This window comes from Hemiscyllium ocellatum, chromosome X (genome assembly GCF_020745735.1).
Source record: "Hemiscyllium ocellatum isolate sHemOce1 chromosome X, sHemOce1.pat.X.cur, whole genome shotgun sequence".
In the NCBI taxonomy this organism is placed as follows: domain Eukaryota; kingdom Metazoa; phylum Chordata; class Chondrichthyes; order Orectolobiformes; family Hemiscylliidae; genus Hemiscyllium; species Hemiscyllium ocellatum.
The window spans coordinates 12,071,179-12,094,964 of NC_083453.1; the positions used below are offsets into that span (position 1 = coordinate 12,071,179).

General features: G+C 41.2%; 1 protein-coding gene across 8 annotated transcripts in view; it reads right to left on the minus strand.

Moving 5' to 3' along the window:
• LOC132805723 (LIM domain and actin-binding protein 1-like) overlaps nt 1-23,786 on the minus strand; it is a 122,618-nt gene that overhangs the window by 61,068 nt on the left and 37,764 nt on the right. For 7 of the 8 annotated variants that reach the window (XM_060820939.1, XM_060820940.1, XM_060820941.1 and 4 more), the window contains 2 exons: nt 5,368-5,503; nt 2,621-2,666 (listed from right to left, as the gene is read on the minus strand). In XM_060820939.1, coding sequence (XP_060676922.1) covers nt 2,621-2,666; nt 5,368-5,486 — 165 coding nt within the window. In that variant the 5' untranslated portion in view covers nt 5,487-5,503. Of the gene's footprint in view, nt 1-2,620; nt 2,667-5,367; nt 5,504-20,877; nt 20,955-23,786 lie in introns of those variants that run through there. The other variant, XM_060820935.1, reaches the window with a different exon arrangement.

The window sequence follows — 23,786 nt, forward strand, 5'->3', positions numbered from 1 at the left end:
TCAACTTTCTCTGGTCTATTTTAGTATGGTTGTGATCAATTGTCACACTTCCACTACCAATTAACTCAGCACAGCAACCAAATCTGGGACACAGCTGATCCAAATACCTTAGCTACTGATCTAATTTAGTAACCTAATGTTTTAAAGCTAGAAATTAACTACTTAACCTCTTCCCTCCCAGTGTGGATATCATTTCAAAAATTCCAGAAAGGAAAATTCCAATCTTAACTAGGTTCTAAATTAACAACGGTATGGAGAAGCCAGTGTTGGACTGGGGTACCAAATCACACAACAGCAGATTATAGTCCAACAGGTTTATTTGGAAGCACTAGCTTTCAGTGTCCACCTGGTGAAGGAGCAGCACTCTAAAAGCTAGTGCTTCCAAATAAACCTGTTGCACTATAACTTGGTGTTGTGATTTTTAAGTAAAAAGTGAGGTCTGCAGATGCTGGAGATCAGAGCTGAAAATGTGTTGCTGGTTAAAGCACAGCAGGTTAGGCAGCATCCAAGGAACAGGAGATTCGACATTTCGGGCCAGAGCCCTTCATCAGGAATGAGGGCTCATTCCTGAAGAAGGGCTCTGGCCCGAAACGTCGAATCTCCTGTTCCTTGGATGCTGCCTAACCTGCTGTGCTTTAACCAGCAACACATTTTCAGTTGTGATTTTTAACACAACTAACTATAGTATTATTTGCAAAAAGTCAAAGATTTAGATCCTGTAGACTACTTCAACAAATTCAATCGTATCAACTCGTACAAATGAATCTGTGCAGCAGCTCTGTGCCAGTAGATTTATAAAAAGGAAGAAGTTATATACCAGTTCAACTCCTCTGCATTAGATGCTGGTGGCAGAATAGGTTTCCTCACTGATAGCCCATTTTGGCTTGGTTTTCTGTACTTGTGGATCAATTATATTTATTATGATTTTGGGGATTAGGGAAAATGATGGCCTTGGTGATATTATCACTAGAGTACTACATCAGAGTATTCTGGGGACCTGGGTACAAATCCGGCCATGGCAGATGGTATAAATTGAATTCACCAACTCTCTGGAATTAGGATGCTAATAATAACCAATGAAACCATTGTCAGGAAAAACTCATCTGGTTCACTAATATTCTTTAGGGAAGGAAACTGCCATCCTTACCTGGTCTGGCCTACATGTCACAAAATCCCTACAGTGTGCAAAAAGGCCATTTGGCTCATCGAGTCTACACTGATCAGCATCCCACCCAGATCCAGACCCCCAACCTATCCCTGCCACCCTACATTTCCAATGCACATCTCTGGACACTATGGTTGAAAACGTGTTGCTGGAAAAGCGCAGCAGGTCAGGCAGCATCCAAAGAGCAGGAGAATTGACGTTTCGGGCATGAGCCCTTTTCCAGCAACACATTTTCAGCTCTGATCTCCAGCATCTGCAGTCCTCACTTTCTCCTCTGGACACTATGGGGCAATTTAGCGTGGCTAATCCACCCAACCTGCACATCTTTGGACAGAAAGAAACCAAAGTACCCACAGAAACTGGGAGAACGTACCAACTCCACACAGGCAGACAGTCACCAGAGGGTGAAATTGAAACTGGGTCCCTGGCACTGAGGCAGCAGTGCTAACCACTGAACCACTATGCCGCCCATAAAGTGCTCACCCACACTGCGATTCATCTAACATACTAACAGCATATGGTAACAGTCAGATTCAAACCCATGCCTCTAGAGACTGGAGCCTAAATGCCACACCTTAGACTGCTCAGCTACACTCAAGGACACAAATTATCATCCCAGGGCAGGATTCAATCCTGCTTCCCCAGAACATGATCTGGGTCTCTAGATTAACAATCCAGTGATAATACCACTAGGCCATCACCTCATTTGACACTTAAATGCCCACTGGGTAATTAGGAGTGAGTAACAAATGCTGGCTTGGATGGTGATGCCCACATCCCGTGAATGAATTTTTAAAAAAATATTTTTAAGGATACTCTGCAGGCATTTCAATCCTTTGATTTGTTGGGGAGGAACAATTTTGGAGATGCAGATGAGGTAGAGAATAAGAACTACAATAACTGCACAATGATGCCAAGGAACAGAAGTGCAACACTCAGTTCCTGCTGGCATTTCACAGGAACAAGTGAAACATCTTCCAATAGCTGTACAAGCTCCATTCACTTTTTCACCATGACTTCAGGTTTGTTAACCAAGTTTTAAAAATTCAAACCCATATCTCTGACCTTCTATAGTACAACCCAACTAACAAATACAGTGAATGAATTATCTTGAGTCAACGCAAAGCTATTCTACTGACAGTCAGTAGATGCTCTTGAGAAAATCAATTCAAATAGATGTGTACATCAAGCACAAATCCTGCCAGAACAGGTGGAAAGGTTATGAGAATGAAACTACTATGGTATAGTAATCGGAGAATAACCACTTACTGATCATGTACATTATAATTCCCAATTTGTGAGAGCATGTACAAGAATGCAAAAAACCTCAAAATTCTAAAAGCATATGATTTTTAGCGAGCAAGTTTTCACTGAGTAATTCCAGCTCAACATACAATCTCTGCACGTGCAAAGCAGAAATACATCACTTAAATCAATCTAAAAAGGTGCACCTACCCCTTTCTTTCGTTCACTGCTTGCTTCCTCTGCTGCTTTCTGATACCTGAGGGCAAAGAGACTGGGATTAATAGGAATCAAATCATGGAAGACTTTTGGCACAGAATGCTGAATGCCTCATTAGACCATTCACTAATGAGGTGGGATTTGACGTGTAAACCGTACAAATCTGACACAGACAGACATTGTTATTGAGCAAACAGACACACTACAATGCTTCAGAATCTCTCCCCTCATGTTTATTGACAACTATTTTCAATACAACTGAAAAACAATGAAGATAGGAGTGCAAAGGCAGCACAAGAGTGTAGTGCAGAGAAAGGAGATGAACTCCAAAATCCTGGCCTAAGGCTTTCAATGTGGGATTTCTACAACAGGATTTTGGTTTCCTTGGACTTGAGTGGAGAAAATAAATTTGAGTTCCAGCTGCTAGTTACCAATATGGGTACAAATCTGAAACCAAGACAACAAGTAGGAACCAGTCCAAGCTTCGTCAATAACGTCAGGTTTCCTGACATTTGCTGTCCAATCCCTTCTTGACAAAAGAATTTGGCTGAGGAACTTGCCATTTAAAATATGCATCCTCCAGCTCCCTCTTTGTCTAATGTTGGATTGGACGGAAGCGTGGAGTTCCGATAACAGTTCTAAAAGAGTTTTTAGAAGCAAACAAAATCCCACTTCTCCCTTCGCACATTAATCAGATGTCGCCAATTTGAGTTATCCCAAGGGACACCACCAGTAAGCTACTTGGTGAAAAGTACATGAGGCACTAGCATGCCCGTGCACAAATCAAATCAGTATTCTACAGCTCAAAGACATTCCCAGAAGATGCAAACAAGGTTTAGAAGACTAAACCTTTATGAATTGTACTCAGTATTTTTCGCAATTCAACCCTAATAAGTTTGAAATGTTATATCTTCAACAAATTACATGAATTTCTAAAATTAATGACAAAAAAAGGTGAAGCACAAAAATTTCATATATATGCATTCTTATGCTCAACTGGCTCCAAAACAATATGAACATCTGATCAAGCAGGAAGCTACACACATGCAGGTCAGCAAACCAAGTTTAATCAGCTATCTCCCAAGTGAAGTCACCAGGAAGATGCCAAGTTTGACGCTGGGTCTGTGCTTGCCTCTAACGAGAACTGGGGGGAAATAAGAAGTAATTATTGATCAAGGTCCCACTACCTATCTAGATGTCTCATGGAGAAAAAAAGATCTCTCATTCGGCAAAATAGTCTAATAGTCAGCCAACATATTTGATTAGTGGTAAACCATGAATGACAAACACTTAAGGTACTAAATGGTCAATTGTTGTAAGGGAGGCAGAATCTTCAGCATTAAAAGGGGATGGGGAAAAACAAAACTGACAGAAGAGATTAACAACAAGATGGGTGGGAATTGCCATGGCCAGTGGTTTTAGAAACCAAAGTGTTGCAGAATCATAGAAGTGCTATGGTGCAAAAGGAGACCATTTGGCCCATCATGCCTGCACTGGTTCTATTGTAAAGGGCCAACCTCCTGCCTTTTCCCCATATCACTGGACACATACCTCTTATGTTCACATCGAAATTATTTATATAAATGACAAAAAGCAGTGGACCCAGCACCAACCCTTGTGGCACACCACTGATCACAGGCCTCCAGTCTGAAAAGCAACTCTCCAGGCCTGTGACCAGTGGAGTGCCACAAGGATCGGTGCTGTGTCCACTACCTTTTGTCATTTATATAAATGATTTGGACGTGAGCATAGGAGATATAGTTAGGAAGTTTGCAGATGACACTAAAATTGAAGGTGTAGTGGACAGCGAAGAAGGTTACTGCAGAGTACAACGGGATCTTGATCAGATGGGCCAATGGGTTGAGGAGCGGCAGATGGAGTTTAAATTTAGATAAATGTGAGGTGCTGCATTTTGGAAAGGCAAATCAGGACAGGACTTGTACATTTAATAGTAAGGTCCTGAGGAGTGTTGCTGAACAAAGACACCTTGGAGTGCAGGTTCATTGTTCCTCGAAAGTGGAGTCACAGGTAGACAGGTGAGTGAAGGTGGCATTTGGTATGTTTTTCTTTTACTGGCCAGAGCATCAAGTGTAGGAATTGGGAGGTCATGCTGTGTCTGTACAGGACATTTGGTTAGGCCACGTTTGGAATATTATGTGCAACGCTGGTCTCCCTTGTATGGGAAGGATGTTGTGAAACTTGAAAGGGCTCAGAAAAGAATGCTGCCAGGGTTGGAGCTGTAGAGAGAGGCTGAGTAGGCTGGGGCTGTTTTCCCTGGAGCATCAGAGGCTAAGGGGTGACCTGAGAGGTTGAAAAAGCATGAGGGGCATGGATAGGATAACCAAACAAGGCAGTTTCCTTGTTGAGGGGGGGGGGGGGCGTCAAACATTAGAGGGCATAGGTTTAGGGTGAGAGGGGAAAACTTTAAATGTCATCTCACTGAAGAATGCAGAGAATGGCTTACTTCCAATACCATCTCAAACTATGCATGTGGATGGCAACTTAGTGCAAAATTCAAGGTGCAGGCAAATAACCATGTGGACCTGAGTTTAGAGTTTTCAGCTAATTGCGATTTGGGAAAATTGCATCCTTCACTTTAAGCCTTTAGGCTCAGGTCTGTATTAACAAATTCAAATTCCTAAGGAGGGTCAAATGGCAAAACATATGCACACAAGCAGAAAGGGACAGCCAACCTTTGTCGACCTAGAAAGCTATTTATCTTCCCTATTTAATGTACTTACTTAGAAAAACGTTCCCTAAGAGCCGCTGTTCCCCTTTTATTAACGATAGACAGTTCTTTGGCAGTAATCCGCAGGGACTGAGATGTCCATTGCCCTCTGGTGAATGGTGATCGCTCCATGTCCTCTATAGTTTTGCCTGCACATAAAAAAAGGAGTATGTAATTTAGTAAATAACACTGATACTGTTAACTCCAACCCTGCCCCCCCACACCAGCTCCACTTTATCTCAGACCCCCACATTCCTAATGAAAGGCTTCTGTCCGAAACGTCAACTCTCCTGCTCCTCGGATACTGCTTGACCTGTTGTGCTTTTCCAGCACCCCACTGATATTAATACAGGTACACAATCCTTTATCAGAAATCCTTGGGGTCAGTTGTTTTTCAGAATTTGGAATTTTTTGGATTTCAGAATAACTCTAAATGACATTTTCATAGTGAAATTAAAAAATACCTAACAGCGTGTGAATAGTAGGAGTGCTGAGACAATTTTGGATTTCGGATAAAGGATTGTGCACCTGTACTGCTACAGAAACACAATGACTGTATTAAGAATTTTTTAAAAACTCAGCTAGCACATGCAAAGTGATTATACCTACAGCTTGGAATATTGTACCATACAGAAACAAGATACTTAATCAAACCAGTGAGACAGTGAGAGACAGATCCCTGTTAATCCAAATGGTTCAGCAAAACTCCAAGCATTTACTCAACAAACACAGCCCCCTACTTTTGATATGAAACTAACATTTTACTGGAATTCACTGAAGAATACATGTACTTTTTAAGCTGTTTTAGACCATTGACCCATAACACCAAATTTCTTCAGCTTTCCATATTACTATCAGGAAGAAACTGAAGGAATTTAAAGAGACACAGCCAAAGTATACTGATGCTTTCACCCTTTATGAAAAAAAGATGTTTTTTCACTTTCTCAATGCAAAGGGAAATGGACTTTTCCATGCTCAAACCAAATCCTCATTCCTCGTGTTATGATCCCACTAATGTTATTACTAGCCAAGTCAGATCCCAGACTGAAAATTTGGCTTTGATGCAAAGAATTGTTTTAGAAACAGTGGTGATCTTTCACTGAAGTACAAGCACACAATGCTGTGAATTTGGTTTCAACAATAAAACAGGAGTGTATTTTGTAATTAAAACAAAAATAAACCGAACTATTTATACAAATTAAAAACTTTCACAACATAGTAAAATACAATCCCATTAATCCATAAAGCACAGTATTCACAAAGAGAAATTCCCTTCCCAATCTCATCTACAGGGATTAATTTAATCATAGCTTCAATTCCCAATCTCAAGAACCTGACAGCCTCTTCATTGGGCCTTCACACAACTGAGCTTATACTTTCTCAGCTTCAAATGCCCCTTCAGGAATTTAACCCCTTCACTTCTGCTGTAGAACTTTTAAACTAACCTTCTTATACAAAGGCAACCTCTTTCTTAATGGTCCTAAACTACCCCCCTTTCTTAGGAGTAACAGTTTTGCAGATCCAGCTTTAGCCAAGATCTCTGCAAATGGAAACCAAAAAGGGCTTTCTTCAAGCCAAGCCAAAAAAAGGACAACATTTCCAGATCTCTCTATCTGACCTGATGCACAGTTGTTTATCCTGTTCACTTGTAAAACTCACTCAAAGAAAGCAAAAACACACTCTTGGATTTTCAAGGTAATGTGTGTTATTGAGTCACGTGTTATCTTTTTGGTGGCTTTTCATTTTTACCTCCCAAAGAAATCCCTTATCCTTGACAATATATTTGTCCTCAGAGTTCATATGATTGCAAACTTGAAATTTTTTTGAAACAAAAATTGCAACTTGTTTGGGTCAAATTACACGACAGCTGTGTTGGCGCACTGATATTCAGCTCCTTTATACATGGCATAGACTGAAAGCCAGTTTTTAACAGTGGTCGAAGTCTACTGTCAGGATAAAAAGTAGCCCGGATTCAGATTTGCTAAAATCTCCAGAAGTCAGTACAAATGATGGTTTCCTGGACGCCAACTTAATTATATTTGGCACTAGGTAATAATGCTCATTTAATAAACTGTTGCAGGCATGATAGACTAAACGGTCTCTTTCTGTGCCGAAACATTTCTGCAGCTCTGTGAAGTGTCAGTGTAAAATCATATTTAGTGATGAAATCTCAGGCAATAATTAATTTCTTACCACCTGTAAAATAACATTGCAGTTATGTTCTAATCAACATGTTCAGAGATGTCATGGCACACATGGATCAGGTGGGACTTGAACCACAATACTGCATACTGATGTAATTTCATTCTAAGTTTACAATTAAGAGGCTGTTTGCTGTTGAGTTTGCAGGGCAAATGTGCATGTGAGTGAGTGAGTGAGTGAGTGAGTGAGTGAGTGAGTGAGTGAGTGAGTGAGTGAGAGAGAGAGAGAGAGAGAGAAAATAGGTGAGGTTAGTTGCCGATTTAAATCAAAAGCAACAGAACTTCGGAATCCTTTTTTAAAAAACTCAACCCAATGATTGGTTTGACAGTCAGCAGGGTCCAGCAACACAAGTGTTAATAACCTGTATAACAGCAATAGGAACCATTACCGAAAACATTCTTTAGTGCTGAGTACATCCATTTACTAGGATCATATCTGCAAATTTCAACATGCCGATCTCTGGTCGTCACGGATTAAGCAAGCAATCAACTGGTTAGAGCAAGAAAGGATTCAATTGAAAAGACAAATCAATGTCTACAAATTACTATTTAAACAAAAGCATGATATTTTCTTTTATCTGGAAGCAACTAAAAGGAGGTAGGAGGGAAATAAATGTTGTAATCTAGTAAAGCGATGATATATAAATGGCAGTGTTTCACTTTGTAAGTTACTTCTACAATCTTGAAGAGAAATCATGTTCTGACACAGACTACCTGAAGTAGTGTTCACACAGTTTGAGGATCCACCCAATATTTTAACAATGGTGTTTTGAAAGACTTAAGAAATTAACATTTGATACTTCCTCTAAGGCCATTTATTAGATTTTCCTAAATGACTATGGAAAATCCATACAGGCCCAGACAGAAAAAAAAGGTTTCAGGGCATTGAAGAATGAAAACGTTGACTAGTTCTGTTTGCAAGATTCACATTCTGAAGTGTTGCAAACATTCAGCGATAATCAAAACTAATCTCTTCAGTCAATTTTATCTCAAAAAAAATTGGTACTTTCCAATTAGTCAGTTCACCTGAAATGCCTTAATGTTTGCTTTATTGGCAGTGCATACCTTTGGAGAGCTTCTTACTGGACTAGTGTAAAAGTGTCAGCATTCATATGCAACGTTTGGGGAGTGCTGGCAGGCTATTTAACTTTGAAAAGGAGGTACAGCAGAGATGAGCCCAATATCAGCACAAATGCCTGTATAGCAGAGTCACTAAAAACTGAATGCAGAGCTAAAGTTTTCTCTCAAACAACCGTAACCAATTGTAGTGCCTTTACTGATACCTCAAAAGAACAGATCTCTCTCGCTCTCTCTCTTCCCCCCCCCCCCCCCGCGCCCCCCCCCAAACCGCACACCCACCCCCAAAAATAACCACCATCTTTCCATCTTATCGACCAAATCAGGACTTTTCTGGACTAAGTAGCCATGCACTAGGCCAATTGCTACTAGCTATGCTGTAATTTTATCCTTTAGGTGAAGTTTCCAAAAAAAAACCATTTTGCTCCATTTCCAATAATAAACAAATAACATCCCGATGTGCTGTCCAGCTCAAATAGTTGTGTGGTTAAGTAGATAAAGCGTGACCTATGGAATGATATGCATTACCTTATTTGGGAGAATTACAAACTTCCTTCCATAAATATTTCTACTCCAGTATCATCGAGAGACCATTTGTCCAATTTGATTTTAAAAAATCATTGGCGAGGATACCGATCAGATCTGAAAGCCTATTTTCAACTCCAGGGTAATATTTCAAGATCACAAGTAATCAATTCAATGCCAGTCCACTGGGGTCACTTATCATAGGAAGGAACAGGAAAAGGAACAGGCCAGTCAGCCTGTCAAGCCTGCTCTGCCATTCAATATGATGAATACTTCAGTGTCTTTTACCCATCTGAATCCCATAACCCATATTAACAATCGCAAACCTATCCCTACCGTAAACCCACTCAAAAAAACTAATCTCCACAGGCCTCCATGGTCAAGGAATCTCAAGGTTCACAACTCTCCAATTTAGCAAAGTTTCTTATTACAGACAGATTGCTGAGCTCAGTGGAAGTGGGAGGCTTGGACTGTATTTGCTTCAATGCAAAAAGTATCATGGGGGAGATCCAAGATGGCAGCAACTCAGCAAGTCTGAGTCTATAGTGCTCCTCCCAAGACCTAGAATCGAGGTCGTCGAAAAAATATTCATTTGGTGGGCCTTCCCAAACAGGAAGGAAGGAGGCGGCCAGCTTACAAGGTTCCTTGAACAGTGGATTCCGCAGTTATTGAATCTGGAGGCTGGATCAGGCCAGGTAAGGGTAGAATGGGCCTACCAGGTCGCAATACGCAGGCCCGGCTCGAACCAGCGCCCCCGCCCGGTCCTGTTCCGACTACAGAGCCATAAAGGTGAAGCAGATGCTTTCTGAAGCCTCCAGAAATCTTGGGAAAGATCCACAAGCCATGATTCAAATGATCCAAGATTATATTATTTCAGGACTTTTCCCCAGCTTTGGTTCGAAAGAGGAAGGCGTTTGATGAAGCAAAGAAGTGTTTAAGGGATTTAAACATTCAATATTCCTTGCGCTACCCAGCTACACTACGCTTTAGCCATGAAGGGTCTGTGTTTAACTTCGGATCACCGGAGAAGGCCAAGGAACTTTGGGACTCTCTTAGACAAACTATAAGAGTTAATTGATGTTGTTTTGCACTACTCCCACCCCGGTCTACCCCCCCTACCAGGGGGTCTAGTTAATGTTGATTGGAGGGGGGGGGGGGGGAGAAGAGCACTGGTTGGGAGAGGTTATGATGGGTTTTTTTGGAAAGGAAGTGATGCCCCCTGGGAATAAAGGATGAAGATCTCCATTTAAATACGTTTATTACTTTTTTTTACTATTTAGAAATGGTTTTTTTAAATTATATTGATCTGAATGTACTAAAGAGCTTTTACTTTTGTGAATTTTATATGCTCTATGCTCGGGATGCTTTGGATAAGTATGGGTTTAGTTGTGATCTGATGTTCATACATTCCGAGCATGTATATCACTGCTCAATTTGTGTGTTATCCGTTGGATTTTTTTTTTCTCTTGAATAATGTAAGAATTTTAATGATACACTCTGGTTAGTTGTAAGTTAGATGAGTAGTTAGTGGAGTTTCGTCTTTTTTTTCTCTTGGTGTTTCTGTTTTCTTGTTTGATAGATTTCAGTTATCATTTATTTAAGATTTAACTGTATATCAATGCTGATACTTGGGTCTTTTTTTTAGTTTTTTTTCCTCCACAAGTTTACAAAAGAAAGTATAATAGGTAAGACAGATGAACTTAGAGCCTGAATAAACGCTTGCAGTTATGTTGCTGTTGCTAGCAGACATGATTGAAAGAGGGACAGGACTGGCAGCTTAACGTTCCAGGATATTGATGTTTTAGAGGAGACAGAGAGAAGCAATAAAAAAAAAGGTGGGGAAGTTGCATTACTGGTTCGAGAGCATATCACAGCTATGTTAAGGGAGGACACCCTGGAGGGATCTTGCAGCGAGGCATTACGGTTACAGCTCAGGAATAGGAAGGGTGCAATCACAATGAGACCTCCCAGCAGCCAGCAGGAGATAGAAGAGATATGTAGGCAGATTCTGGAAATGCGAAAACAGGGTTGTGATAGTCGGTGATTTTGACTTCCACCATATTGACTGGGACTTTGGATGGGGAGCAATTTGCTACGTTTGTCCAGGAGGGTTTTTTGAAACAATGTGGATAGTCCAACAAAGGAGGGGGCCATACTGGACCTGATATTGGGAAATGAGCTCAGCCAGGTGAACAAAGTTTCAGTGGGGGTGCATTTTGGGAACAATGAGTAATTCCATACGTTTTCAGATATTTATTGACAAGGACAAGAGCAGACCTCTTCAATGAAGGCATTAAGTTGGGGGAAGGCTAACTATTGGAGAATGCAGATTGGGAGCAGCGGTTTAAGGGTTAAATCACATCTGACATGGGAAAGAGTCATTCAAAGTCCAATTGATTACAGGGCATGACAGGCACATTCCTGTGGAAATGAAGGATAGGAATGGCAGTATTCAGGAACCTTAGATGACAGGGAAAGGCATCAACTTAGTGGAAAAAAATACAAACAGAAGAAAGTAGGAAGGAGCTCAAACAGGAAGCACCCCCAGTGAAACTTTGATCACCTGGCCAGACTTATTTCCCTATACCAGGTCCAGTAACACCCCCTCCCTCATTGGACTATTCAAACAAACCAAACTCCTGGACACACTTAGTAAATTGTCCCCCATCCAAACCCACTAAGGGAGTACTTGAAGAATATAGAGAAAGGAGGAAGGAGCTCAAACAGGGAGTTAGTAGGCTAAACAGGGTTATGAAACAACCTTGGCCAGCAAGGTTAAAGGAGAATCCCAAGGCATTCTATACATGTATTAGGAGCAAGGAGGGTCACCAGGGGGAAAAAAAGAGAGAGTAGGCCCACTCGAGGATAAAAGGAGGGAGGTAAATGTGTGGAGCCAGAGGAAATGGGCAAGATCCTTAAGAAGTACTTTCCATTGGTATTCACCAAAAAGAGGGAAGTGAGGGATGTTGAGGTTAGGGAAAGGTATGTGAATACTCTCAGGCTGGTCAACATAATGAAGGAGGAAGTGTTTGGTGTCTTGAAATATATTTAGGTAGACAAGTCCCCAGGACCCGATGATCTCTATCCCGGGATACAGTGAGGGGCAAGGGAGGAAATAGCTGCGGCCTTAACAGTTACCTTTGCATCCTCTTTGGCCTCAGGCAAGGTTCCAGAGGATTGGAGAATGGCCAATGTTGTTCCTTTGTTTAAGGAAGGGAAACCAAAATAAGCCAGATAATTGCAGGCCAGTGAGCCTGACGTCAGTGGTGGGGAAGCTGTTGGGGATGATACCAAGAGATAGGATTTATTCACGTTTGAAAGTGAACAGACTGGTTACTCATCAATAGCACGGGTTTATACAGGGAAGGTTATGTCTCACCAACTTGACTGAATTTTTGAAGTGACGAGAATGATGGGGGGGGGGGGGGGGGAAAAGAGAGAAGGGCAGTGAATGTTGTCCTCGTGAACTTTAATAAAAAGGAAGGCATTTGATAAGGTAGGTTTTTAACCTCATGCTAGGCTGGTACAAGTCTCAATGGACCTGGGGTGTGCTAGCTAGACGGATACAGAACTGGCTTGGTCATAGAAAACCGTAGCGGTGGAAGGATGCTTTTCGGAATGGATATCAGTAACCCATGATGTTCCACAGGGATCAGTGCTGGGACCTTTGCTGTCTGTAATAACTAAATGATAATCCAGAGGAAACCGCAAGTAGGCTGAATAGTAGGTCTGCGAACAGCACCAAAATTGGCAGAGTTCAGATAGTGAGAAGGCTTATCAAAAGATACACAGGGACATAGATTGCAGATTTGGGGAAAGAAATGAGAGATAGACAAATGAGAGGGATGCATTTTGGAAGATTAAATTCAGATACGAATTATAAAATAAAATGACAGAACCCTTAGGATCACTGACATACAAAAGGAATCTGGACATACAGGTCCACAGGTCCCTGAAAAAGTGGCAACACAAGTAGATAAGGTGGTCAAGAAGGCATACAGCATACTTGCCTTCAGCGGCCAGGGTATAGAATATAAAAGTTGGCAAAATACATTACGGTTGTATAAAACATTAGTTCGGCCACATTTGGAATATTGCATCCAGTTGTAGTCACCACATTATCAGAAGGACGTGGTTGCTTTAGATTGGGTGCAGAAGAAGGTTTACCAGGATGTTGCCTGGTCTATAGATTGGGTGGATAATCAGAGGATTTTTTTCCCCCCAGGGTAGAAAGGTCAGCTACAAGAAGGCACAGGTTCAAGGTGAGGGGGAAAAAGTTTAGATGGGAAGTACAAGGAAAAGTTTTCACACAGAGGATGGTGGATGCCTGGAATGTACTGGTCATGGAGGTGGTAGAAGCAGGCACGTTCTCAACGTTTAAAGGCGGATCTTGATAGACACATGAATGGGAGGCAAACTGAGGAACAGAAATATGGCTGGGCAATAAATAGCAGCTCTAAATAAGGATTAGGAATCAATGCATGGAGATTCAAATTCAATTTGGGTAAGAGTACCTTAAGTCTCAAATCACTATTCTCAACTTAAACGAGGGCAGAGTCATGGAGAAAAGTGATCAAAAAAAAAATCACAGTCTTGGAAAAAAGACTAAGGAGAAGGTCAATGCTTTGCAAAAATTTACACCAGTCAAAAGCAAGGATTTGCTTGTCATTTCTTTGTGGGATGTGGGCATTGCTGGCTGACCTACCTTTATTGCTAGCTGCCCTTGAGAAGGTAGTGGCGAGCTGCCTTCTTGTACTGCTGCAGTCCACATGCTGCAGGCAGACCCACAGGGAGGCAATTCCAGGATTTTGACCCACTGACATTGAAGAAACAACAATATATGTCCAAGTCAGGATGGTGACTGGCTTGAAGGGAATCTTGGAGGTGGCGATGTTCCCCTGAATCTGCTGTTCCTTGTTCTTCTTGATAGAATTGGGATTCTATGAGAAGGATGGACCATGGCAGTCAGAGAGAGTGAGTATCTATTTAAAAACAAATGCATACGAAATAGAGAAAACTTGTGGTAGGCCAGAAGATTTGATATTTTTTTTTAAGAAAGGAAGCCAGCAATGGATGACTTAAAAAAGGTAACAGAGGGAAAAACTGACTATGAAAGTAAATTAGCAAGAAATATTAAAATAAATAGCAAGAGCTTCTATGGGTTTATTTTTTAAAAAGCAGCGAAAGCAACAGTGGAAACAGTGGAAGATGCAACTGCGGAATTGATAATGGGAACAGGAAAATGGCAGATAAGTTAAGCCAATATTTTGCATCGGTATTCACAGTAGAGAACATGGTAACATCCCAGATACCAGAAGGAAGATGCTAAAGGGAGAAAACATCTTGCAACATTCTTTCTCTCGAGACAAAGCATTTGACAAAGTCATTGGATTAAAAGACAAACACGTCACGAGGGCCTGATCGCCTGCACCCCAGGGTTTTAAAAGAGGTGGCTACAGAAATACTGGAGCATTGGGCAAAATATTTCAAAACTCACTGAATGCCAGGAGGGTTACAGCAGATTGGAAACTGCTAATATCATCTGATGCCCCTGTTCATGAATTGACGGAGACAGAAAACAATAACCTACAGGCCAGTTAGCCTAACATCTGTTATCTGGAAAATGCTAGAGACCATGATCAAGAAAGAAATAGGGCCAAATTTAGAAATGCTTAACACAAACCCTCAACATGGTATTGTGAAAGAGAAATCATGTTTGACAAATTTGCCAGAGCTAGTTGGGGATAAAATAAGCATTGTTGATAAAGGGGAACCAGTAGAAGTACTGTATTTGGATTCTTTTATGAATCAAAAGGTGCCGCATAATTACCCATAAGATTGGAGCTCATGGTATTAGGGGCAATGTATTAGCATGGATTGAGAAATGATTAACATACAGAAGACAAAGTCAGGATTAATGGGTCTTTTTCAGGTTGGAAGTACATTACTAGTTGAGTGCCACAATAATCAGTCCTACGGCCAATATTTACTATCTATATTAAGGACTTGGAGAAGGGGCAGAGTAATGTATCCAAATTTGCTGAAAATAGGTGGGAGGGCATGTTATATTGAGAACATAAGGAACCTTCAATAGGTTATAGAGAGGTTGAAATGACCGAGCAAAAACGTGCCACATGGAGTTTCGTGTAGGAAAGCATGAAGACATCTACTTTGATAGAAAGAATCAAATGAACATTGTTATTTAAATGGAGACACTCCAAAGAAAGAGCAGCTGGCTGATTTTGTGCATGAAGCACAAAGATAGCACGCAGATGCAGCAAGTAATCAAGGCAGCCAATGAAATCTTGGCCTTTAAATCAATAAAGAGTTATTGAGTTGTTACAACTGTATTGGGTATTGGTGAGGCAGCATCTGGAGGACTGTGTAAAGTTTAATCCCTGTATTTAACAAAGTATATAATAATTTTGGAGGCAGTTTGAAAGAGATTCACTAGGCTCATTCTTAGGATGAGGGGGTCGACTTATCAAGTAGTGTGAAGCAAGGTAAGCCATCATTCATTAGAGTTTAGAAGAATGAAGGGTGATCTTATTGAAATATACAATATTTTGAGGAGGCGTGACAGGGTCATCTTACAGAACAAAGGGGCATTCATTTAAAAAGTGTGCGAAGGAATTTCTTCTCCAAGAGAGTAGTGGATGTCTGGAATTCTCTAGACCAGAGACTTGTGGTGGCAAGATCACTGGAAGTAGTTCAAGAGGGCGGCACGGTGGCACAGTGGTTAGCACTGCTGCCTCACAGCGCCAGGGACCTGGGTTCAATTCCCACCTCAGGTGACTGACTGTATGGAGTTTGCACGTTCTCCCCGTGTCTGCGTGGGTTTCCTCCGGGTGCTCCGGTTTCCTCCCACAGTCACAAAGATGTGCGGGTCAGGTGAATTGGCCATGCTAAATTGCCCGTAGTGTTAAGTAAGGGGTAAATGTAGGGGTATGGGTGGGTGGCGCTTCGGCAGGTCGGTGTGGACTTGTTGGGCCGAAGGGCCTGTTTCCACACTAAGTAATCTAATCTAAAAGGAGTAAGGTTGATATTTGAAATATCAGGGAGTTGAGGGCTATGGGGCATATGAGCTATGGGGCAAAAACAGTTGAGGCATGGGACTTATCAGTAGTCATATTATTGAATGGCAGGGCATCCTGGAGGAACCAAATTGCCTGCTAATTTTTAATAACTGAATTCCCGCATTGCTAGTAATTATACACTAGAGTACCTGGGGCTGTTCTCCTTACAGCAAGGAAGATAAAGAGGTGATTTGATGGATGTTCAAAAGTCATATTTACAGCATAAAAGCAGAAATCGGTTTCCAGTGGCAGGAGTTAGCAACCAGAGAATACACCAGAAGTGACAAGATGAAAATATTCTTTAAAAATAAACACTGCAAGCTATGATGATCTGGAACTTCCTGCCTGCAAGGGTGGTGGAAGAAGATTCCTTTTTATTCTATCATGTGATGTAAACATCACTGGCTGAGCAACATTTATTATCCAACCCTGATTGCCCTGTGTTTTGAATCACTACAGTTTGTGATAAATGTACTCAACGGCATTTCACTTGTGCTATCATGCTCACCAAATGTAGAAGTATTCATCACTATCCAAAATTTTGGCACCAATGCCACTTATGAAGCCCTTGCACCACATCAAGCACTACCAACCAGGAACTGCCTTTCTCAGTTCATGTAGTGGGAGTGAAACAAAAACAACAGCTTCTGTGGGCACATTAGCAGCACAGGTGACACTTCATTGGCAACACAAGCTCACATTCATAAATGTATTACTATTGCACATCATCACCCGTCTGACAGACTGTCATTGTAACAAGAATCAAGCCACATCGGCTACTCAGCCTTATGCCAGATCATGTTAGAACCCTGTATAAAGGGAGCACTACTCTCTCCCAAATGAACAAAGAAGAAACATTATACAAAGACTGGGAAATGTGGGAGCATCACATACTGGAAAACCTTTAAATGGTTGAAAACATTAACTTTTATTGAACAGCAAAAAGAGAACAAAAAAAAACTGCATTTGTTTCTGGGAACAAGGACAGCTTGCCTTTCAAGCAACAAATGTATTGGAAGCAGGTATTAAGTCCTGTCTGGCTTCTTATACCAGACACTGCACAGCTCTATCCTGCTGAAAGTGATGTTCCTACTGCTCAGTATCCTCCCCTTCCTTCTCAGAGCCACTCTCCCAGCTCTTCAGAGTCCATCACTCCCCTCTTCACCTGCCCCAGTTGGACAGAGCACAGCATGCGAGGATTATATAGTACACTCTCTCCTGCAAAGCCTATACAAACATCAGAACCTCATCTTCAGGAGGCCTACTGTCTGCTCCATAATGGCCCTGATCAAAGAATGGGCAGCATTGTTTCTACACTCTACCTCAGTTGGGGCTTCCATAACAGGGTCATCCCGCCATGGATACAGCATGTAAACCTGGTCTCCTTTTATGAACCAAACCTTCTCAAGCTACGTCAGGAAGACAGCCTGGACTCCAACTTTTCTCTTCTTATTTAAAGGCAGGTGTAAGGCACTGCGTTCCAGATGGGATTTGACCGGTCAAACTACTAGGCCTGTTTTTACACCACAGTTAAAATGTATGCAACAAAAAAAAACTTCAAAATACTGAACACTATTTACTTGCTTACAACCTGTTCCAATTTAGCAGCATCCCATAAATACACGTTTGGCATAGGCAAATTCAACAAAACAGTTTCACTCATGCGCTGCTTTCTCCAGTCCAGGAGAAGGAATTGACAGAATGAATTAGCAGCAGAGACACCTATAGCTGGTAGCTCAAGGATTTAGGGCATAATGGTAGCTTTCAGGGTACCTGGCATAGAATGCTACAATGAGATCAAGGACCACAGATACCTTCTATATTGATGGAATGGAACCCTTTTTCTGTTGATGAACTCTGCTGCTTGAGGACTTGGTGCTCTCAGTGTCGTGTGTACAGTTTGTAGCTCCCTGTACCGGGGAAGCCTGCTATGTTGGCAAAGCCTGGGCTACAGCACTGACCTGGCACAAACCACATCGGCTTCAGCCACGTTTTATTTTTAAGCTGAAGACAGAGGTCCCACACAGGTCCCCAGTGGATTCATGGAAACAGTCAGGTGCATAAATATTTAGTGCAGCTGTCACCTTAAGATCAGGATAGATGGACCACATCTCTCAGGTTGCAGGTCTCACTGCAGTTGGCACAGTTCTGTGACGTGTTCCAGGAGTGGCCTAACCAATGTCCTGTACAGCCGCAACATGACCTCCCAACTCCTATATTTAATGCTCTGACCAATAAAGGAAAGCATACCAAATGCCTTCTTCACTATCCTATCCATCTACATGTGACTCTAATTTCAAGGAGCTATGGACCTGCGCTCCAAGGTCTCTTTGTTCAGCAAACATTCCCCAGGACCTATTAAGTGGATAAGTCCTGCTAAGATTTGCTTTCCCAAAATGCAGCACCTCTCATTTATCGTAATTAAACTCCATCTGCCACTTCTCAGCCCTATGGCCCATCAGATCAAGATCCCGTTGTAATCAGAGGTAACCTTCTTCACTGTCCATTACACCTCCAATATTGGTGTCACCTGCAACTTACTAACCATACCTCCCAAGTTCCCATCCAAATCATTCATATAAATGCCGAAAAGCTGTGGACCCAGCACCGATCCTTGTGGCACACTGCTGGCCACTGAGCTCCAGTCTGAAAAGCAACCCTCTGCCATCACCCTCATTCTTGCTCGAAATATTTCATGTTCCCATCTTTCACACATGAAATTTTTCTTGCACTACAAACACAGACAGATGCAAAACTCATGTCAGGATCAGATATGGTCGCAGAAAGATAAAGTAAAACAGAATCATGGACACAAGGTTGATTTCTACACACCTCCCACCCAGCAGATACTCCGTTTGGACATGTCCAAGTTTTTAAAACTTGGACTGATACTGGAGGAAGTCATCCAAATTCAGACAGATAGACTGTCTGCACTAATGATTTGGAGATGCCCGTGTTGGACTGGGGTGTACAAAGTTAAAAATCATACAACACCAGGTTACAGTCCAACAGGTTTAATTGGAAGTACACTAGCTTTCGGAGCGACGCTCCTTCATGAGGTGATAGTGGAGGGCTCAATCACTGTATTCTAACAGATGAAAGGCTTAACAGACAATCAATTTTTCAATGTATAATTTCAGTTATATCACACTGCAAATTTTTGCTATAAATTCTGAGTTACAATCGAGCCCTCCACTATCACCTGATGAAGGAGTGCCGCTCCAAAAACTAGTGTGCTTCCAATTAAACCTGTTGGACTATAACCTGGTGTTGTGCGATTTTTAACTGTCTGCACTAAGGTGGCAAGAGTTGATTCAGGATAATCTGTAGCTAACAAAACAGAATACAAAATGACAGGAATAGTAATAGGAAAATAAATGTAAGATTCCACAAATAGCAAATTCGTAACACGCTTATGCTAAAACAGTATCCAAAGGAGGGTTAAAAAAAGTTGAAAAGTATTTTCAAATCAGCCCGTTCAGAAAAAAAATGTTATCACACACCTCTGGGTGGAGACAGGACTTTAATCTGACACTCCACATTTTGCAAAGGTGATGGAAAGTCTACAAACAGCTTGCCCACATAGTGCTACTGCCATCTTGTGGAATACACAGTTGAGCATAGGGAAAATTAAAAAGAATCGCATGCAAAGCGAATAAAAGTTAACACCAACAGAATAACACACTAGACGAAAGGGATAGTCAGCACAGGGATATGGTTTCACCACTCACACCTACTACATTATTTATTGGAAATGTAGTCTCATGAACAAAACTCCCTCCCTCCAAGCTAAACAACAGTCTGCTGGTTTAGCAATTTATCAAAAATGCAACCAATTTATAGTCAAGAAAAGCAAAAGCTGGGTTATTAAATTTGCTCTCCATAATAGGAAGACAGACCCCAGCTCAATCCTGGAGACTTTAATACAATAATATTTACTATTTTAGTGATCGTATTCCGATTCAAGCTTACTCAAAGCCATGAACACATCAATAATACAAAGTGAACTTTTAATCAACATAATGAGGTTGAACACACCTTCAGGGTTTTAGCCCCAATACCTTAGAACTAGGATTTTCGTCTGGTAGCAACACAAGTGGCAAGTGTCATTCCTTCATTGCATCAATGTGTCATGTATTGGTTATAGGCAGATTTTTGTTCATTCAAGTAGAGATCGAGTATCTTCTTTTGAAATTACAGCAATGCAGAAAAAGAAAACTGAAAAATACTGCCAGAAAACTTATCACTCAAGCATTCTTCAATACAGAAAAAAATGAAACTGGTAGCTAATGAAAACACCACATTAGATGTGAAACTTTCTCAAATCACAGTTCTCAGTACCCCTACCAGGGATTTTAATCCCAAATTGCCAAGGCAATTGATTAAGCAAAGAAAAAAGATCTTGCTATATAATCATGGAATTTTTTTTAAAATGAAAGTATCAATACAAAATTAGGCAAATACACAAGTGAAAATACTTCCAACCTGTTGGAACAGGTGCCTCGAATTGGACAAACATTTCCGGAACTCGAACAGTACACATACTCATGTCAGTCTTAAATGGTGTGGCGACACCACAATTACCTATTTCTCTTTAAAACACAAAGCATTTAAAAATTGGCCATTAACTGAACAAATGCTTACTTTCTCCCAAACCTGCAATGTCAGATTCAGCACTTGTCCAAAAGGCACCTGCAGAAATACACCAGAGCTCGTAAGAAAGTGTGCAACAAAATTGTAGTATTTGCTTACTGGTTTAGTCACTTCCTTGACATTGTTAACACATTACTCTCCACATCACATTTCTACTTCTTGGACAGCTTCCATATCAGATTGATGCCACACCTACAAGCTAATTCACTCATTTCTAGAACAGAAACAGAGAGACATATTGCATTGTATGCTTTACAGCAATCCAGGATCAGTGAGTTCAACAATTTCAGACCATATCCAGGAAAAAAAAGGGGGGCAGTAGCTGTGAAGATTCTGCTTTTCCCATTTGTATCTCCTCTAGGTCCATCTGGTTTCTCTACTTCTACCATTTCCTTTTCCATCATTATTTTTGTCATTCAATCTCTCCTGCCGTTCACGGTCAATCCTTTAGTACCCTGTCTGCCTTTGGACTTGAAATATCTCTAACATTTACCAATTCTGATTAAAAAAAAATCACTACCCCAAAATGTTAAACTTTTTCTTTTTCCATAAAAGTGCTACCTTATCTGCTGAGCCTTTGGGCCAACTCATCCATGCTGACCAAGTTTCCCAAACTGAACTCGTCCAGTTTTCTTTCGTTTGGTCCACGTCTCTCTAAATCATTCATGTCCCTGTCCAAAGGTCTTTTAAATGTTGTAACTGTACCTGCACCCACCACTTCCTCTGGCAGTTCATTCCACATACTAACCATCCTCTGTGGGAAAAAGTTGCCCCTCATGTCCTTTTTAAATCTTTCTCCCCTCACCTTAAAAATATGCCCCCTAGTTTTGAACTCCCCTCAACTTTAGTTTATCTGTATCCCTCATGATTTTATAAACCTCTATGGAAGGTCACTCCCCAACCTCCTACACTTTAGTTGATACAATGGAGAAGTTGGGGCTAATCATTCTGGAGAAAGTAGAGGGGAGATATATTACAAGAGCTCAAAATCATGGACAGGATAAATTGGAAGAAACTGTTCTCATTGAAAGGATGAAGAAACTCAAAAAAAGGGGTTTTTTTTGGTATTTTTGGTAACTTTAGGCAATGATGATGATGACGACGACGACGACGACGACGACATGAACAGCATTTGACCGAGTGCAACATCAAAGAGCCCTAGCAAAACTGAAGTCAATGGAAAATGGGGGAGAAACCTCTGGTTACAAGTCATATCTAGCACAAAAGATCAAAGTTTGTGAGAAGATTTGTAGCTCGGATGCTCATTATTGTGGTTCTGTTCGCCGAGCTGGGAATTTGTGTTGCAGACATTTCGTCCCCTGTCTAGGTGACATCCTCAGTGCTTGGGAGCCTCCTGTGAAGCGCTTCTGTGATGTTTCCTCTGGCATTTATAGTGGTTTGTTTCCGCCGCTTCTGGTTGTCATTTCCAGCTGTCCGCTGCAGTGGCTGGTATGTTGGGTCCAGGTTGATGTGCTTATTGATTGAATCTGATTGATGACCGGAAGTGGCAGATACAAATCACTATAAATGCCGGAGGAAACATCACAGAAGCGCTTCACAGGAGGCTCCCAAGCACTGAGGATGTCACCTAGACAGGGGACGAAACGTCTGCAACACAAATTCCCAACTCGGCGAACAGAACCACAACAAAAAGGAAGATGGTTGTCATTGTTGGAGGCTAATGATTTTTGTCCCAGGACATCACTACAGTTCCTCAAAGTAGTGCCCTGGATCTGAAGACTGTGTAAATGCTTCATGACCTACCCTCCAACCTAAGGTCAAAAGCAGGAATGCTGATAGATGACTGCACAATTTTCAATATTCTTCACTGCTGCTCAGATAGTGAAATAGACAAGCAAGGAGCTTCAAGATTACTGCAAGCCAAGCAACATCAGGTGGTGGTTGATGTTTCAGGTATAACCTTCTTCAGGGATGATAGTGAAGGAAGTTAAAAATCACAACACCAGGTTATAGTCCAACAGGTTTAATTAGAAACTATTCTCTTCATGTTGTTTCCTTCTGGCCTGGAGAATTGCCCAAAAGGCAATCTATTTTACTGAATTTGCTTTTTGCCAAGGGTAGGTTTACAGGATATTACTATATGAGAAAAGTTACTGTTCAATGGTTAAATAATCTATTAATCTGCCAAGTTTTCCAATAGAGTTACATTTTTCAAAGTTCTGTTTTGTTCTCTTTTGTTGTATTTTAGCTATAGTGTATGAATAAAGTGTGTTTTGCTTCAAATCTGGTAGTTTGGCCCACTGAATTGCATTTGGAATACAATGTCTGGCACTCGTCTTTAAAGTAAGAAAAAGGTTAAAAAGGTCTGGTCTGAAGTGGTTTGGTCTGGCCCATAAATGTTATTGGTCATCAAGCCCACCCACCTCAGGATTAACTCAAGTACTAATCAAAGAAGCTGCCCAGTATGTTGCAAATCATACCACCTATTGCACAAACTTATTCTTGCTCCTCAAAAGACAAAACAGGCAGAAACATTGCTCATCACAATAATTCCTTCTTGCTTGGATTCCATTTTCTTAGTTTCACTAATTTCCTTTCCTCAGCCCTCCCCCGTGTTTTTTTTTAAAAAGTGCCCTCTCGTGCTTTCAGTTTTTTTTTGACCAACTGTATCAGTTTGTCCCACAGAATGCTGTGTTTCCATCCACCATGTGGATGGCTTTGAGATCTTTGATCCTTATTGGAATGGTAGCTATATTACTCTGGATCCATCTCCACCATCCTCTAACTGATTGAAGAACGTTTTCAACAACTTCTCAAATCCATTCACTTCCCCCATATAAAAGATTTGCTATGGGAACCAATGGGTTCTAACGATTTCAGACTTTTTGTATGATAGCTGGAATATATTGTTCTAATCCTACTCAAAATGTCCTCCCTGT